Below are 20239 nucleotides of genomic sequence, written 5' to 3'. Positions count from 1 at the left end.
TTGTCTTACACTCAACTACTTCTCAGAACTGATAAGGCATGGAAAAGAGGGAAGAAAGGCAGTGTATGACATTAGATTCATGGTCAACTAATATTTATTCTAATGGCTAATAGACCCTACATGCTTTTACCAGTATCATCCCATTTTCTCTTCCAAGACCACTGTGAGATAGGTATTAGTCCCACATTACAGGTGAGGACAATAAAGCTCAGTGCTCAAGCAGCTTACTCAAGACCCATGTAGTTGATAATTATTATAGACAAGGGATTTGAATGTATTGGCAGCATTATACAGAGAAAAGAGTAGGAGATTTGGAGACCAAGGTTCAAATCTCAGAAGTAAAAGAGAGGCAGTAATTTATTTTTAGAAGTATTATATGTAAGAAAGTATCCATAAATTTGAATACTGTAACAAAAAAAGATTTAGGAAATAAAGCAGTATGGGCCTATGTGCACACAAGTTCTGTACTTTCTTTGCTTTTTTATGTAAGAATCTAGTCTCTGATTATATGTTTCAGCTCAAGGCAGTATTTGCTAAACCCGTTCCTTTTTGCTACGAAGGGCAAAGCAAAACTTCATTTAGTGACTCATGATAAGTAGATCTTATGTATAAAAACAAATCATTGGACCCATACATAATATTTTTGTAACGGTCCACAGACTTGCTAATTATTCTCTCCTCTGAGGTCCTTGGGAAGGTGATGATAAGCAGTTCAGTGACCCATCTGTAAGACTCTCATTGTCTTTGATGTTTGTCGATTTATTTTTCTATATATCTGTCGACATGGAGATTAAACAGAGAAGAGTGTGGACTTACATGGCTTTCAGAACTTTACGAGGATAAGGACATTTAGACAATGGAATATGTTACCAAAGCATGTTATAATTGTTTTTTTTTTTTTTTTTTTTTCCCTAAGAGGCTGAGCTGTCATTTGCCTGGAATGGTTCAGGACAGTTCTGCCTGGAGGCAGGACTATGGACTCATTAACCTCCTAGCCCTGCAACTCTGTCAATCTCAATTCTCTCCATGGTTTCAATCAGATACAGCTGCCTCTAGTTTCATTCTGGTTGGTTTAGTGAGGCTGTGCGCTCTTGCAATTTTCCTATTGCAGAGGGGAAAAGGATCTTCAGTAGGTGTACAAGGCAGTGTGTGTGGTCGATCTTTGTTTATCGAAAGGCTCAGCATAAAATGTATTGATAGATGAGCACACTGGTATATAGAAAAGTGCCATGTGCCAAAAATAGATGATTCTTATTATTTCTCTTTGCATACAGATGAATACACAGCTGTGGCACTCTCAGGAGGCCCAGGAGTCAACTTGGTCCAAAGGAATGACTGTGCTATTTTTGCACTTTCCCTCACATTATTTCTCAAGGCTTGAGGGAATTTAAATGTGACTTACTTGGCAATGACAAGTCTCTGTCCCCTCGGTGCTTCCCGAATGAGTTCATTTACACAAGTCACTTTGCCATAGCTCATTCTATTTCTTCATAGACAAACAGTATCACTTAGATGGAATCTAGATTTCCAGAAAGGATGGTTCACCCTCCCCCTTAAAAATGGCTACTTTAAACCATGTTAATATTAAATTCACAGTACCGGTGTGATGATTCATTAAAATATGTTTTTTTTGGAGAGACAAGCTTTATATTGCTAATGAAGAAATTAAGGCTCTGAGAAATTAGTTGATTTAGAGAAGATCTCCTGGTAAATTGGTGGCCTCACCAGCACTAGAACCCAGCTCTCTGCAAACCACACTGCTTCAACTCAGACCCTATGCACTCAAATGAAACTGGTAGCAAAAGCAATGAAATCTCTCCTCACTTAAACATTACTGTAATTTTATCATGAGATAGAATTTTAGAACAAGCAAATGTATTTGTTGGTATACATATCTAATATTTCTAATGATTAGAGAATTTTATTATTTATAAAACAGTGAAATTTGTGTTTCTTTGTGGCAATCTATTAAAAGGTAGACAAGTAATAATGAAGTAAAGCTTAAAATATACAATAAATACAAATACTGAGAAAGTGACCATTCAGAAATATTCTCCTTTATAGAAGGGATAATGAAAGACCTTGGAGAGAGGTAGGAAATTGATTAGAAGCCATAGCATTTTACAAAGTGGGTGCTTAATGTTTTTAAAACCAATAAATGAATTCATTTATAGGAATTTCTAAATGTGTAAGCCACTTTTAGAAGTACTATGAAAGAATTTTATGCTTTCTAATATATTTATATGTATCTATGGCAGATTATGTTTAAATGGAAGTGAAGATAACTTTGAGCAAATTTAATGTGAATAACAAAAGTTTCCTTGATGTCTCTTTAGAAAGTGAAGGAATTCTGCAATAATTTTATTAAAACTGAAGCTTGGCCATTGTCACATTATTATGCTATCAATACTGTTGACTGCCTCTACTATCTTACAACATTTGTAGGGAAGTGGATCAATATCCCTCATGAGAGAGTAGAAGAAAAAGTCAAATGATCTATTTCTCACTTAGCCAAGCTAAAAAAAAAAAAAAGTAATTTACTAAATCGCTCATTCGTTCTTTTATCAGATACTTGTATTGCATGCCAAATACGACAGGCAATATAGAAGAATGAAGACTCTGAAGTCAGAGTATTTGGGTTTATATTCTGGCTTTCTACTTACTAGTTACTAAATATTTATATTTACTAGATATGTGATCTTGGGTAATTGGTGCCTCAGTTTCCTCATTTGCAAGATGGAGGTAATAATACCTATTGTTATAGATTCAGTGACTTACCAATGAGGCATTTAAAAGATCATATGGTAAGGGAAAATTAATATTAGCTGCTATTATTATGTATTATGGACTACCGATGGAGAATAAACAAGATAGATATGGTTCTGTCTTCATAGAGAATATAAAGGTTATGAGAGAGGGAATAGTCAGTCATTAAATACATAATTGGATGAATAACTTTTAAACTACACTACATTAAGTGCTAAGGGAGGTATAGTGTGAATACTATAGCCTGGATGTAATATGTCTCTAATGTTCATGTGTCATTTTTTCTGTTGCAACCAAGTGAAATCATGCTTCACTTTGCTATTCCACACCCTGGTGACTGAGTATCAAAATCATTGGTATTTCTAGGGTAAATCATACCCTTCCAAGCGAGTAGCAAGTGGAATTTCACATCAGAAACATTGTGCTGGGAAGACGTCCTTGGAATACTTTATTTTTCATTTTTCTTATTTCTTTATGACCACTTAAGTTTTCAAGAAAGCAATCTTAATTTTGTTTTGCTGCATTCCTTAAAGCAGAAATGCTCCAGAGACCTTTGTACTGATAAAGACAAGTATTATGGGAAGAAATGAAAAGACCAACTGCCAATGTTTGTTGAAGAGGAACTCAGTTGTTCCTCACATTATGCGACAGATGGCATTGACAGCCTGATGGCTAAGGAGGAGGAAACATACATTTCCATTTACACAGCCACTGTTATCTTACTTCACAGCATCACGTCATAATTACATATTCATTTCTTTTCTTCTGATCTCACTTCTCAGCCGTCTAGAAGTTAGTGGAATTGGATCATCTGCAAAAATATCAACTGGGTATCCGTAAACACACTTGTCATTTTGGCCCCCATTCTGATATCAAAGATGTTTGAGGCAGATTTTAAATTCATATTTAAATGAATGTCAGCTTGTTCTACAAACAGTTCCTCTAAACGAGAATTTAAAAAAGAAAAGAAAGCTGTCAAAGAATCTTCAACTAGTCAAGTTTATTCTCTGAATTTTTTTCCTTAAAAAAAAATGATTTTCACATTAGGATTCTCAAAACTGAGGCTGGACAAAGAGTAAACCAAAAGTCCCAGGGTTACAAAAAATTATTTACTTTATCTCTGGACTTGTATTAAATGTCTTATTTTTAGATGAAATGTTTGAGGTCTCTTCTAAAATCCAGGGGGAATCAAAATATTTTATTGCTTTTCTTTCTTCTTGCAGTAACATAGATATTCTTTATAACAGGTGAATAGGAAACATTGGACTCACCCTTTAAATTGGAAGACACATAACATAAGTACAAGCTGCCTGCTACAAGGGAAGATGCAGTCCAGGACTGTCATAGTTATATAGTGAAGTGTGAAAGCATTTCCACTGTGTGGTACTTGAGTGCACTAAAAATAGGCAGCCCTGAACTACACTGCAGTTGAAGGACAAGATAAAAATAGAAAATAAACTTGAAAAATAATTATATAAATAGAGTATTGGGACTAACAACTCAACCCACAGAATTAAATTCACTAATAAAATTTTTTGTTTTTATCAAATGCAGAAAATAGAGTACCATTTAAATATTTCAGAGAAATGTTGGTTATAGAAGTATATTCTAAATTTAAGATTAATTGACATCAGGCAGTGACTATTTATTTATACTATAATTTGGAATTGGGCTTCCTTAACCTTTTTAGCTGAGAGGTCCCTTTATATCTTTTAATGGTACTGCTCCTGCTATAAAAAACAAACAAACAAAAATATAAAAAGAACCAACCCAAATGGATAATTCTTCTCAGCTACATAGATATAACTGATCTAGAAGTAGCTAAAAAACCAACTGTGATTTGGATTGTCAGTTTTACTCTTATATTCAATTCCCAGTAAACAAAAAGGACTGGGAAGAGCCCCAAAATGGAGACATTTAATATTATTTAGCATAAATTTAGCCACTATAGAGATAGCGTCAAATGGTTTTACAATTCTTCATATCACCTTAAAAAATAATTTAAAATGATAGTTTCAAAAGTTGTTATGGAAAGTCTGTCTCAGATTATTAACTCTTGGCTTCATGTTTCAGTTCTCTCTTATTTTTGCATTTTGTATTTCCACCAAGAACATTATCAGTTCTTAGCCCTGTTTCCCTTTCCTTCTAAGTCTCTTCCAGGGCCACTTAGACTCTAAGACCAGAACTCCATCAGCTTACATTTGGATTTGGCAAGGGATTTTCTGCCTTTTCCACTTCTGGTGGAAAAGATTAATTTATTTACAATTATGTCACCTTTCTGCTCAAAAGGTTCAGATTATTTAGAATTGAAATTCTTAACCTGGAATTTCAGACCTCTAAACTCACTTTTTATTTTTAGCAGCAATCAATTATATATTTATTTTTATTTGACCAATTTATTAATTACTTTTAACCCCTGAATCCACCATCTAATTCATAATATAGAATAATAAAATATTACTAATAATTTTCTCATGTGTTCCTTACCTACCCTAATCCAATGTTTCTTCCTCATTCTCAGAGGTCACCACTTTCCTAAATTCGGTGTTTATCATGCTTCACTTTTTAAAAGTTTTGGATATAAATGTATATAAATAATAGCTAATTTTATAAAAAGGTTATTATGCTATATTTCGTCTTCCTTGGCTTGTATCAATTTTTTTTTTCCCCTTAAGATTTGGTTACTAAAATTCATCTATATTGTTGCATGTGGTTATAATTAATTTTCAGTTTTGTATAATATTATGTTGGACAATTATATCAGAATTGGGTTTGGGGTTGTTTCTTTCCTTTTTTTTTTTTTTCTCCCTATTACTAAAGTGTGCAAAGTGTATTGCAAACATTCTTGAACATGCCTCATGGAAAGCATTCCTGCTTTGGTTTTTCTTGGGTATGTGCCTAAGAGTGAAATTGTTGAGTTTTAGGTTGTACCAGTAAGGGTCCTGGCAGGAACAAGATCAAATTGTGTAACTGAGGAAAGTTTAATAAAAGAGCAATTACAGGACAGTGAAGCATGCTAAGACTAGCAAGGGCAGGAAGCCATAACCATCCCTATCCCTGAAGAGAAGGGTGCAATTACTGGAACCTAATGGGGGCAGTGCAGCTATAGGAGAGCATTACCTCACAAAGTTGATTCAGTAGAACTCAGTCAACAGCATGACAAGAGAGTAAGCTAATCTCACTAAAAACCCTGACCTCCATTAACTGTTCTCTCCAATGTTTTTTCCAGGGTCTCTCATTGGCTGAGCCCAAGCAGAACCAACAGCCCAGGGAGACCATTGATAAAGTCTATAAAGGTAAGCTTCTAAGAACTTAGAGGAGGGTAGAGAAGGTTGGAGACTGGATCTAGAGAGGAAAAAGATTATATGCAAATGTTAAATATTATATGATTCCATTCTATTTTCCAACGTATTTGTACCAATTTCTACTATACAGTAGTGTATGAGATTCTGTTGATCCATATTTTTTCCAAAACCTAGTATTATTAAATTTCTGAATTTTTTTTGGTAGATTCAAATGGTATATCTCCTTGTGGTCTTGATTTGCATTCCCTTGATTACCAATGAAGCTGAGCTATTCTTCATGCTTATTAGCTAGAAATATGAACTTGCATGTAAAATTCCCATTCATGTGTTGGGAACGTAACAAGTTTATTCTAAAATTTATATAGAAGACAATAGAGCCCAGAATAGCAAAGACATGTCTGAAAAAGAACAACAAAAAAAATGACTTTGCTTCTATATGTAAAGGCTTATTATAAAGTTATAGTGATGAAAACAGTATGATATTGGTAAAAAATACACATCTTAACTGATGGAACAACAAAAAAAAGAGACCTCGAACTGACTTATTAATTTAAGAAACTTCAAAAATGGTAGAGATGATATGTAAAGTCACTGGGGAAAGGCATGGCTTATATTGTAAACTCCTCAAGAGCAGGGGCCATACTCTTCTAAAGCATCTAGCACAGTTCTGTGAGATGCTCAATTAATATTTACTAGTAATGTATCACAATGCCTTGTAGAGATTAACATCTATCCTTCATGTTTCAAAATGGCAGGATAACTGGTGTCAGAAATCTTGGTCACTGCATTTTGATTTTTCCCAAGATCTAGCAATTGAGATCAGGTTACAAAGGCTAGGGATTCGCCCTATAAGAAGAGATACTCAATGCAAAACAAACAAAGAAACAAAGAAACAAACCCAAAGAACCAAAATCAGACAAACAAAAAAACAAAAACAAAAACTTTTGAAGATTGATTATTGAAGTACAAATTTAAGACTGGAAAATGGCAGCATAGTAGAAAAAATGAAGGTCATGAAATTAAATATCCTTCTTCAACCTCAGCACCATCATTGGTGAGTTCCTTAACTGCTCTGAGCCTCATGTGTAAAATGGGATGATAAAACCTACCCAAAGGTTATCTAGCAGAGGAGATTTAATTTTCCTTATTTCTCCATCTTACAAATATTGCTGTGTTCAATCAGGTCTTGGAGTATATTATTTTTAGTTAAGATTGAATCATAAATCCATTCAATAAACTTTGCTAATAGCAAGTTTCTTTTGCAGGTTGATACTTGTATTACATCATTTCTCCTGACTTGCCTAAAATTCTTAATTGGTGGAAGGGAAACAAATAGCCACAAATTAAGTCTCTCCCTGTCTACATGAGTATAGTGCAGGTGGTTGCTATAACAGGAGTCTTTCAATAATTTATTCCTAACTTTATTATGAATAATTTTGAACATACAGAAAAGTTAAAAACTATGTGTAATTATAACCCACATACTTCTTATTAAATTTAACAATTGCTGAGGTTAATAAGGCCATTAGCATGATTTCATAAGTATATTATTTCCCAATGACTTGTAGATAGCTAAAACCCACCAACAGAAGTCATCCAAATGGTTCTTCACTGTGAATTCTTCAATGAACCTTTCCCCATTCATTACATGAAGGTTTTTCTGATGAGGGATTATCAGAGACCAAAGCTCAAGCTGTCTTTTCTGTAATGAAACGTCTCGGTTTCTTAGCTGGGCCTGGGCTTGCTCTCTTTTCTTCCGCACATGGTGAATGCTTCTTCTTGCTTCCATTTACTCCTTTTAGATTTTCAGTGAAATAGTAGAGTTGCCAGATTTAGGGAAAAAACAAAACAAAACACACAAAAAATGTTTAGTTGAATTTGAATTTCAGATAAATGATTAATTATTTAGTATAAATATGCTCAAATATTGCATGGGACATACTTATACTAAAAGTAATTTATTGTTTATCTAAAATTCAAATTTAAGTGGGCATCCTGCACTTTATCTGGCAATGCTATAAAATGGACAAGTCCAAAGAGCTTCCGAGGGGGCCATAAAACTCTGATATCTGAGCTCTCATGCTCCCAGGTCTGGAGACAATATGAGAGAAGATAGAGAAAGTGAGAGAAACTATTCCTACACCACAAATATTAAGGAATTAAGTTAGAATTGTTTTGAGCTGGTTGGAAGCTAGACAGAGTGTCTGTGGTATACTTGTGTTGGATTTAACAAATAGTCTGTGGGGCTCTGGGGGAAATAGGGTATGTAAATCCAGATTGAATGAATTTGTTATTAGGGTGGAGTCATATGTGAATAAGAGTTGTATCAAGTCTATTGCCACACTAATGCTGTATAACAACCAACCACGAAAACTTGATGGCATAACTAGAGGGCAGCATTTATTGGTTACACATTGGTGTCAGCTAGAGGTGGGTATGTGGGCCTGTTTATCATGGCTGGACTTGCTCAAGTCTGAGGGTCTGTCGAGTGCTCTAGCCTGGCCTCAGTTGGGAGCTCTGCTCTGTGCATCTCTAATCTTCTTCTAAGGACCATTCATTCAACCAGCTCAGAGATATTTTTCTCACAGCAACATTTCAGGTACAGAATCATTTTTACCTCATTCTATTAGTCACAAAACCTGCTTCTGCGAGTGGAGAAATGGGCTCTGTCTCTTTAGTGAAACATGAGCAAAGTCACATGGCCAGAGGTATGAATGCAGGTGAAGTAAAGAATTGGGGCTGTCGCAATAATCTAGCACAAGGAGTGCACGTGAATAAAAGAATTAATTGGGAACTAAAGAAATTGCTTGTTTTGAAAACTAAATTTGTTTGGAATTGTAGCACTTTTTCTTTTCCGAGATGAGTAATTTGCAAGACTTCCAAATGAATTTCTCCAGTTTGTGAAGCAGAAATGCCAACAGTTCTACACAAATTACCAGAATGTTTCACAATTCCTCTCGAAATACCTGTCAGAAAAGTTCTTTTGAGGAAGCACATGGTGGCATTTTTTCTTGCCATAAACAAAATATATCGATCCATATGAAGTGTCTGAGGTGTTAAGGGTGAAAACTTGAAGGAAAGTTGTAACATTTAAAAGAAAAGGAAGACCAACTGAAAATCCAGGATAAGTAGGTTACTATTTTGGTGTCCCTTGTAATCTAGCACCATTTTCTTCATCATTTGCAAAATTTGGCCATTGGAAAGAGCAGACTGGAAATCACATTTGGGCTTCTGCCAGTTATCTGGTTGTGTGACCTTTGTAAAGTAGCAATCTCTTTGTGTATTTTATTGTTCTATATGTGGATCAAATAACAAAAATTCTGTGTAAACTCTAAAGCACCCAATAAATATGAGTTATCTGTACATCAAAAATAATTCCAGAGGGAAAAAAAACTCACTGTCCATGGAATCTTCATTGTGACCTCTCATTGCAAGTTGTCTTTTCTTTTAAGTCATTTATCAAAGGCAATAAAGTATAAAAATGATGAGTTTGATTCTTAGCCTTTTTTGTATATGTCTCTACTAGTAGTGGACAGAAAATGAACTGGCATTAGACAAAAAATTGTATCAACTGGGACTTTCAGTTTCACATACAGTTTTAATTACAGTTGACCTATGAATTTGAACTGCATGAATCCGCCTATACCAATATTTTTTCAATACATACAAACAGCGCTACAAATGTATTTTCTCCTCCTCATGGTTTTTCACAACATTCTTTTCTCTTTTTAAAGACTATAGTATATAATACATATAACATGCAAACCATGTGTTAATCGACTGTTTATGTAATCAATAAGGCTTCTGGTCAACAGCAGTTTAGTTTGACGAGAGTCAAAAGAGACAGGCAGTTTTTTGACTGTGCTGGGGACCAGTACCCCTGACCCTGTGCTGTTCAAAGGTCAATTGTACAAGCAACTTTAGGTCTCAGGAAAAAGACCAGTCTCATCAAGGGCTCAGATCCAGTGGCAGAGTGTGGATTCTGTTGTCATCCCTCGTGGCTGAGGGCAAATCTGGCTTTAAAGTGAGGGGGAGGGTCACTCTTCAGAATGATGGAGAGTATATTAGATAAATAATACTTCTTCACTTACAGTATTAAAAATAGATAGCTTTTAAAAAAGAATTGTTTGCCAAACTCTTAAAATTCATTTACTCCTTATAACCACCCCCATAAGGTAGATGTATTATTAATTCAATTTTTCAGAGGTGAAATGAGGCACAGAGAAAATAAGTAATTTGCTTAAGATCCAATGATCTGTAAGTAGCAGATCTATGATTTGAATCCAGGTGTCTTGACTCTAGCCTGAACTGTATACCACAATAAGAAACAATAGGAGAATGGGAAACTGAAATATGATAGGGTGGATCTGTGTGCGCAAAAAAAAAAAAAAGTCTTTTCTAGAACATGCTGGTATAAAAGGCAACTTGCTAAATAGTATTAGTGTGACTTTAATACTAAAAACAAGAGTAACAACAAAGCTCTATAAAAAAACACAAAAGCCCAAACAAATCTATAAATAATATTACATATAAATACAAATATTAACATTGGTAAGTTACCTCTGGAGAGGAGAGTGAGATGTTGGAGACAGAAAGGAGGATATTTCATTTTGTGCCCTATAATTTATGAAGAATCTGGATAATTTAAAAATATTAAAATAAACTGAGGGGGGGCGGGAGAAGGAAAAGCAAACTGCCTAGACATCAAAAATTAAATATGAAAATTAAAACTTGGTTTTAGATCATTCTTGTATCTTACTTTTGCTTTTACTTGAGGATATGGCGGGTGAAAACCACTTTTCTCAAATTTTCTTCCTGTTTGAGTAGAAAGGGTAGCATGTGTGTTTCTCTTGAAATAGTGTGAATAATGCAACTTTTTCAGAATGTATGAGTATTAATAGTTCATGTACATATCTCCCTAAGTCCCTTGTAACCTTTCAAAAATAATTTAATTATGAACTATTTTAAATATGCTAAAATCTGGAGTAAAACAAATATTTGTTTTCAAACAGTTTATAAAATAAAATACTACAAACACAGTTGCTGTGTCCTATAAATCTCCTGAATCCAATCTTCACTCTTGGTTCCCACCAGCAAACCTGTATATTTTATTTTTTCTATATGTACAGCCATAATAGATGGTATCATTTCACATTATTTTTACTTTATATAACTGTTATCATAAAACATATTGTTCAGCAACTTGCTTTTTTATTCTTTAGATGTATCTATGATATTGGCACTCATAACCCATTCATTCATTTAACCATTGTACAGAATTTTATCACATGAATGTACTACCAATGTTGAATTAGGTCTCCTTTCTGCTATTACATGCAAGATTGCCAAGAACATTTTTGCATATGTCTCCTTATGTATAGACATAAGTACTTCCTTACGGTAATATGGTAAGAGATCTATATTTTATTAGATACTACAAATTTGATAGCTGTGCCAGTGTGCTTCCCACTAACAAGTTCCCACTGCTTCGTTGTTGACAGCACTTGTTGCTTTGAAACTCACATTTTTGCTACTCTGATGGGTATGATGTGGTACCCTTGTGTTTTTAACTTGCGTTTCCTTGATTATTAGTGAAGAGTATTTTTTCTATAAGTTTGTTGGTCTTTCAGATTATCTCTTGTATGAAATACTTTTATTTTTTCAGTGTATGCGTATTTCTATTGGGTAATCTTTTCACAAGTTTTAGGAATTTCTACATTTTTATATATTATCCCTTATTTACATTAAAACATCTTGGGGCTTATTTTTGTCACTTTTATAGTAATTAATGTATATATACATTTTAAATTTTCATGTATTTAAATTCATCACATCTTTTATGACAGTGCCCTTGTGTTTTATCTAAGTAATTTTTTTCATGCTGAGGTCTAAAAATGTTGAATATATTCATCTAAGTTTTTAAATATTATTTTAAAAAGTTGCCTTTAATCCAACTCAAATATATTTGTTTATGGTTTGAGGTAGTGATCCAAATTTATTATTTTCTAAGTGGAAAATCAATTACATAAACCCAATTTTTCAAGAAGTCACTCCTTTCCCTACTAGTTTATAATGACACGACTTAGGTTTCCATATTTGAGGGTCTCTCTAAGTCTGATTCAAAGAAATAACAGCAACATTTAACACTTAACATGCACTTGCCATGTGTCAGGAACTTTGCTAAGCATTTTACATGGTGAGATCATGCATTTTAGAGTTATAATATCTGGGTTTACATGTTCACTAGAGAACCTTGATAAATGGTAGGTATTACTAGTTTATTTACTGGCTAATAGAGAGGTGTTCATCAGGTGAAGTACACAAATAAGCTGGCTGCTTTGTGTACACAAACTGCATTAAAAAAAAAAAATCCCAAATACATAACTTGCTTTTATTAAATGGGAGGAAAAATCAACACATTTTCCAAAGGCAGATTTCTCAGTAGGTTTAGTGAAAATCAACTTAACATTAGCATGTTTGACAAAGCTTTTAGAATAAGTGAGTAATTAAATTCTTAAAGTAGGAATAGAACATCAACAAGCTCCAGACCCCAGAACAGTTATAAGCCAACAAATTAGGCATTGTTTTGCTTAACATTTTTAGCTTTAATGTAAATATATATTATTATTTAGAGTATTGGCATCTGAACTACATAGTGACCTTATCATTTTACTTTAATTAAAACCAGGATTTCTGGAATTTCCAAGTAGTCTTTAAAGCTTTCCAATATGGACATAAACTAACCTCTGTTCCTCTCTACATATCAAATGTGAAATAATTGTCACAATATATCAACATTTTCACAGGGAGATTTTTAAGGCTCTGGCACATAAAATGTATAATATCTATGCAGCAGTAATGTCACAATTATGTACAGAAAATATTTAGAATTCTGTGCAATTTAAATTCTAAAGATTAAAAAAACAAGTGTTCCACGGTAATAAAATATTAAAATACCATGTGCTTGCCATAAATTTGACACTGATTTTGTAATTACACAAAGAACACACAAGGTGAGACTTGTACACTAAATGATTCATCATTGAAATTAACAGTTGAACTGAATATACTTATTTGATATCCTTAGTTTTCTAAATCATACTTCAGCACAAAGCTGGCTTTAACATAACATAAATATTTGCAATTAAACTGTGACATTGAGGCAGCCAATGTCAGATCTAGGCTTGCCCTAGTTATTCATGTACTGTACAAATATAAGTCTATGACTCCTAATTTATCCTTTTGTCTAAGTCACCATTGCAAAGAATGTGTTAATAAGTGGAATCAACAAAATGTGACTATTTCTCATTTGAAAAAAATGAAAATTATTAACACCTTGGCTTGAAGTTCTAAAGCAGCATATTTAGCTCTTAAGGCAAGAAAGGTCAAAAATGTTATAAATTATAAATTCTGGTAATTCTTTTTGGCATTACAAGCCACAGCACAAATTCTTAGACTTTAATAGATAATATATTAGGGTACATCTGAATATACATTTGCCAACATTCTCCAGGAACATGAAGTTGTTCTGTGAAGTGGATGAGGTGAAGTGCAGTATGGCAGGGCAATATTTAATGGCTGTCCTGGGCATCAAGGGACATGGAATGGCTGAGTCTTGACCTTCCATTCACAGCTATTGTATTTGATGGAACAGTAACCTAAGAGAAAGAAACACACTTTGCACCCATCAATTTAAAATGGGACAGCTGTCTAATTTTCAATTTTCAACAATTACCACATTTTAACTTCTGCTTAATTGTAAATGCTGACATTTAGTATTTATTATGCAATAAATTATAAATAATCAAGAATAAATGTTCACTGTACCATGAAATTAAAATCATAAAGTTGTTATTTCCACAACAAATAAGTTAAATAATCTATTAACACATCTTAGTCTTTACAAAATTGCCAAATCAACTCAAAGGACAAGAGCACAAACAGACTGCAGGCCAAGCTGTTAAAGAGCATTTTTAACTAGATTAATTCTGGCTTCTTGAAAGTGCCTTGGAGAATGTAGAAAAATAAAGTGAATTTCACAAAGCAGTGAATTTAATGATTTTTATAGTGATGGTATATATTAGCTTGAAGTTCCCCTCACAGGTACCCCTTACTTATAAGGGGGAGGGGGTGGTAGTGGAAACAGCTTTGGTTTTTAAAATGCTTCCATATGAAGGGCTGAATATGTCAAATCTATGACTGTTAAATTTTGTTTTTTATTATTATTTTCTAGTAATTAAACCCTAAGTTCCAAATTTTATGGCAAAGTCTCCTATATATAAAGTGTAAGTGAATAAGAATCACTATAACAAGAATTTCCTAAATAACTTGAAATCCCAACATTACTTAGAAAAATGTAAAAAGAATAATCATCTGGGTTTAGTGAATAGATATAATATGTTGAAATACATAAAATATGACAATATTTTTTAAAAAGTTTCTCTCTAGATTATAATTTGTCTAGTTTAGATTCATAACCAAACATTATCATCTCGCTGGAACCGAAGTACAGATTCTGCCTAGCAACAGAGTAAGTGAGTGAAAAGGAAAAGAAAGTTGGCAAATTTAGTTTGGATTTGTTTTCCTTATGCTTCATTTCTTGCCTTTTATTAAGTTAAGATTGGTCATCTAACGTTGTTAATTTTCTTGACTGTCTTATAAATCCAGTAATGGAGTGAAGTGGTTTACAATATCAACCTGAAATAAAACAGCTATGAAAAAAAGTTGCCACTAGGGGAAGAAAACCTCATCTGTACGCTGCTTAGTATTCATGTGGGATTTCTTTGCAAGCATAGCCAGCAAATAACAGACAGGTAATGATTTTTCATTATGTAACCTTGGTCCAAAAAGCCTCTGTATATAGAAGTCATTTTTGTAATTTTTGCCAAAATTGCAGTTCTCATATTCTTTGTCAAGAAAGGAAATTTGTTTTAGGCATTTAAAAAACATACTGATGACTCCAAATGTCTACAAGTAAAAGACGTCCATTGTTGACCCATTTATAGTGAAAAACTAGAATCCAGTTAAATGTCCACGAATAAGGAGCAAATAAGCTAATGTGCGTTCATATCATAAATACTATGTAGTCTTAAAAGAATGTATGTAATAAGATAGCGAGCTTCAGAGAGATATATGTTAAGAATGTTTTATGAAGGATTCTATTTTTATTTAAAAAATTAAATATATTTACATACTACAGAAATGGCCTCGAAGATTACACTACAATCTATTGAGAGCAGTTACTTTAGAGAGAAAAGCAGCATTTTGTTTGATATTTAAAAATTTGTTTACTAAACTGTCAAACATGAGAAGACACCAGTAGATTACTATTCTGTAAATTCTGTGAGGTCAGAGATCATGTTGATTTTAATGTCACTTTATACTCACTTTATACTCATGTTTGTTTTAATGCCTGGCCCAGCATAGAACGATGAATATTCCTTGAATGGAATATGGTAATTTTTTACAAACATTTATAAAATAAAAAAGTACTGCTTAATTTTTTGAGCAATGAACATAGACACTTTAATAAAGACATCTTTAAAAAGTAACATTTAAGAATTTACTGATGTGAGCATGTTGATTATTCTATCATTGAAGTTTAAAAAATTTTCAGGAATATCCACATTGCTTTCTTATTCTTGTAAGAAGCGTTAACTATGGAACTATGATTTGTTTTTAGTTAAAAATATATGGAAAGAGCTGCCAATCTGAAACCCCTGAATTATTCAAATTCGAACTAAGGAAATATGAATAAAAAACAGACCAATTAAACAAACAAAACAAGCCAGAACAGTACTGGAGGACTTATCCAGTTTTTTTCCTTCACTTCAGATTTCTATCTGGCCAAAGATATGTTTTACATTCTGAGGAAACACTTAATATCAAGTACTAAATATCATTTGTCAATTTATTTTCAGGCTTGATATTTACAAAACTATATTCTACTTGTAATAGTGCAATAACCTTTAGTAATTCAAGCACCATCAGGAACTGAAAGCAGACAAAGTTCTTGCATCAACACAAGTCAACAATACTGAATTACTTAATCTGCCTTATTTTCTGAAAACAATTTACTGATTCATATAAAAATCTTAACATCAAACACATTTTATAAAATGCTGAACTAAATTTATTAATGCTTCATATGAAGACAAATTTCTGTGACTGCATGGGGGTCAAGTGGAAGTAAGGTACAGAAAAAACCTTAAGAGACATGATAATATATAGCATATTCATGACTACACTTACACTAGAGCAATCAATTAGATAATTGTTCTAATGTGAACCAACTATTATAATGAAGGTTAATTGCTTGGGTATGAAACAGAGCCATAAGGCAGGTTGGTACCTGGACTTAAATTCAACATTTGGGTGCCAAAATATGGCCAAATACTGAGCCAACTTTCTGATGAACAATCTAAACCTACTGTCAAAATCACTGGAGATTTTATTTGGCACTATAACTGTTGTTCTATTAAAAAAATGTTAGAATTTAAAACAAATCAGGAGAAATGTTCAGTACAAGACAGTAATGTGGGACTTAAGCAAAAATCACAAGAAAATAGAGCCTTCTTGTGTCCATTTTTACCAGCTTTTGCAATTTTTTGAAATATAATATTTTTGCAGAAAAGTGTACTGAACTTAAATAAATAGCCCAATGAAAACAGACACAAACATGTGTATAACCACCCAGGTGAAGAGAGAGATCACCTCCACCTCCCTACTGACCTTATCCCTATCTAACACTTTGACATTTTATTCATCATGGATTTTGCATTAATCTGGACATTTAAAAAATAAAGTATTAAGATATATATATTGATTACTTAGTGTTCTGAGTGCCTGTCTTGTTCTAATAAGCTCCCTAAAACCCCTTTTCTTCTTCGCTGGAAGTAACCACTATTAGGGTTTTTATAATCATATCCTTGCTTTTAAAAATAATTGCCACCTACACATGTATCACTAAAAAATAGAATTTGGTTTTGCATGCTGTCAAACTTTACACATGTATATTTTTATATGTCTCTATCTACACTGTTGCATTTAGCAGCGTTTTGTCCAATTTATTGCTATGTAATAGTCCATTCTTTAAATATGCTACTATTTTACTATGTTTTGATATTAAGGTCATATTTCTTTGGAGTTTTTACAAACAATATTCCATGAATATTCTCATATGTGAGTCCTAGTACACAAACACACACATTTTTAGTGTCTTAACTAGAAGTGATCACAGAGTGAAAGCTGATCATGAACTGTAGATATTGTGAACTTTTCTAGACTCTGTCCATTTTTTGTAGAATAAAAATGGATTATGTAAGGAATTTTTATTAAACAAAACTTGGGAGTTGGCACTATATAGACTCAGAACTATCAAAAACCTCCTACAGAAAGAGATAACATTTAGACTCAATGGAACCTAATGTAATGAGTTATAAACAGGATACAATTATAGGATCATCATTTAGGGCTCGCTTTCTGTGTTGATTCACATCCAACTCATTCTGGAAGCAATGAGAGTTTTATATGTGAAGAGACTGCCAAATCAGGGCCCATAACACACCAAGCATACAGCTGCTTGCCTGTACAATTCTGTTGGCTTAAAAGGCATTTCCAACTTAAGGCACTGTTTTCTACACTTAGTTCATTGAAATTGATTAATATATCCCCTGGCTTAATACAAAGACACTGCAATTATTTTCCAATGAGTTACTTGGTTCTTCAGTGGGCCTGATATATCACTATTTCTCAGTCCCAGGCAGTGAATACCCAGAGGCACAGGCTTCATTTTACTCATTTTTGTCTCTCTAGTATCTAGTACAATGTTTGGTACTTATATGCTTAAAAATGCTTGTCAGATTTATTACATAAAGAAAGTTTTAGATTGGAAATGACTTATTTGAAACCTGTCTTTAATTTACAAGATTAGAAATGCATAAATAAGAATGTATGAGTAAATATGGACATATTTCTCCAGAAAAATAGAAATGTTATCATTCGTAAAGTATCAATTTTAATATTCAAATCTATGCTGAACTTTTTGCTGCCTAGCACCTAAATTCATACTACAAATAATCTACAAAATCTAACCTTAATCATCTGAATTATTGGTGTTTCTTCACTCCTGACAGCATGCAACATTTTGCTTTGTCTCCATTTGTGCTCAGTTGGGAGCGCCAAGCCTTCCATGAGAATGGCTGTCACTCACAGCTCCACTGAAACACATGGAGGACACTGACCAGCACAGGCAAGACTGATGTACCTAGGTTACCTTCTCCTTTCTCTCTATTCTTGCGGCATTCCTGTCCCTTCACAGATTTCATTTCTGTGGGGCTCAGTGTTTTGCTCAACAAATCTCTTACTCTTCTCTAAAGAGCTTCTAAAATGATCAGAGAAGGAATTCACACAATAAAATATCTAGGGAGTCAGTGGAATAATAAATACTTTTCTTGTTTTGGGTATTGAGGAACTTGTAACCAAGATGGCTAAGAGGAGAATAAGAAAGATATTTAAGGAGACTACAGCCTCTAGTAAGTTCAACTGATGATGCCAGGCTTCAGGCTTCACCACGTGCTCCTTCAGTGGATGAAGGCTACAGAAGAGGACACTGACCTACACATTTTCTATGACACCTATTTGGTTGGTGTCTGCCATGAGAATCATGCCTCTTCTACTGAAATTCTCCTACACCTTAGTGAGGAAGAGCTAAACCACTCTGGCAGTGCATTATTAAGACTTGAACTTCTGCATTAGGTCTTATCTTTATTCTTCAGATTTTCCCTACATTTTTTGGTTAACCGATAAAACTCTCTCTCCTCCCACCCAATACCATGTATGGTAGTAATTTGATCACCTTAGGAGCCATGACTGAAAACTTGCAGGTTCCTATTCCAGTTCTATAATAGGGCATGATTTTCTTTCCAAAGGAATTTTTCTTGCTGGGCTAACATGATTTCATAAAATTATAGAGTCCAGGTACTTTCTATATATCATTATACAATAATGAGCAAAAGCCATGTTCTGAACCTGGCCCATGTTCTAAAAAGCAGACCTGACATATTTTTAAGTATGTGTAAGACTCTAGACTCTCTTAGCTCGTACTTCAAAAATGACTCCTGACATAAAAAAGTAACTTCTGACATCTTCCCTATTCAGATTTAAATGCTAGAAAACAATTTCCTCTAAGTATTAGTTTGACATTCTGAAAATCAATCCATCTGATAAAGAAATCTTACCCTTTTCAATTTGGCAGCAGCCTCTCCAGAACGGATTGCAGTCAGCAAACTCTGTCGGATCTCTTCCGGGTCAGAGCTTTGGAATGTTAAAGAACTCTGTCTCTTAAGGGCAAACGGTGAGCAGTCAGTTGATATTTGGGAATTCTGTTCATTATGTGCAGAGTTATTTTCCTTAAATAAATAAATTAATTAATTAATAGATAGATAGATGATAGATAGATAGATAGATAGATAGATAGATAAATGCAAACATTCATTTACATAAATGCCAAGTGAAGAATGGGCCATTTTCCAACAAATTTTCTTTACCAGTAGTTCTTTAAGAGTCACCATTTGCCTCACTGGTATTCTAGACATAGCTGTATTTCCTCACTCATTGAATTATTTCTGCTGCCAGAGCTCAGCTGAAAAATGAGAGCATTAATTTCCTTTCTCCTGAAAAGGGGCTAAGAAAAGTACGCCTCTCTTTGTTTCATGAACGCAGGGGTAATTTTACTATCTTTGAGTCAAAGAATGCTTATTTTTCCAATGGAGTTAGATAAAAGAGCCAAATGAATAATAAAAATATTCCACAGACTAAAAATAACCTGTTTTCACAGCTCCAACATATTAGGTTCAGAAATCATTATTTCTAATGGTACAAAATGGACAAGTATTGGCAATTTCATAATAGTTGAACCTAAGATATCTTCTAATAATGGTATATTAATGACTATGTTACAGGTGACAGCTTATTTTGTGTTTTTGGAAGTCACAGGGACTAAGTGATGGCCATGTTTTCATTTTTTCCATAAAATTAAAAATAAATATTAAGACTTTCTAAATTTAAGAATCAGAAATTTAATTAAACTTTTTAGGAAGGAAAATTTGGTAACTAATTTAACTGGCAACTGTTATCAAATAATCTTAAAAATGTCTTTTTTCAAACTG

The 20239-nt window shown here is 33.4% G+C and overlaps 1 protein-coding gene across 8 annotated transcripts in view; it reads right to left on the bottom strand.

Moving 5' to 3' along the window:
• Positions 1 to 888: 888 nt before the first annotated feature.
• COBLL1 (cordon-bleu WH2 repeat protein like 1) overlaps positions 889 to 20239 on the bottom strand; it is a 150074-nt gene continuing 130723 nt past the window's right edge. For 7 of the 8 annotated variants that reach the window (XM_016152469.2, XM_016152474.2, XM_016152471.2 and 4 more), the window contains 2 exons: positions 19310 to 19480; positions 12449 to 13729 (listed from right to left, as the gene is read on the bottom strand). In XM_016152469.2, coding sequence (XP_016007955.2) covers positions 13643 to 13729; positions 19310 to 19480 — 258 coding nt within the window. In that variant the 3' untranslated portion in view covers positions 12449 to 13642. Of the gene's footprint in view, positions 7867 to 12448; positions 13730 to 19309; positions 19481 to 20239 lie in introns of those variants that run through there. The other variant, XM_016152472.2, reaches the window with a different exon arrangement.

Source organism: Rousettus aegyptiacus, unplaced genomic scaffold (assembly GCF_014176215.1).
Source record: "Rousettus aegyptiacus isolate mRouAeg1 unplaced genomic scaffold, mRouAeg1.p scaffold_m13_p_2, whole genome shotgun sequence".
In the NCBI taxonomy this organism is placed as follows: Eukaryota; Metazoa; Chordata; class Mammalia; order Chiroptera; family Pteropodidae; genus Rousettus; species Rousettus aegyptiacus.
The sequence above is the reverse complement of the archived record's forward strand: the minus strand, read 5'-3'. Positions and strand labels throughout refer to the sequence as shown.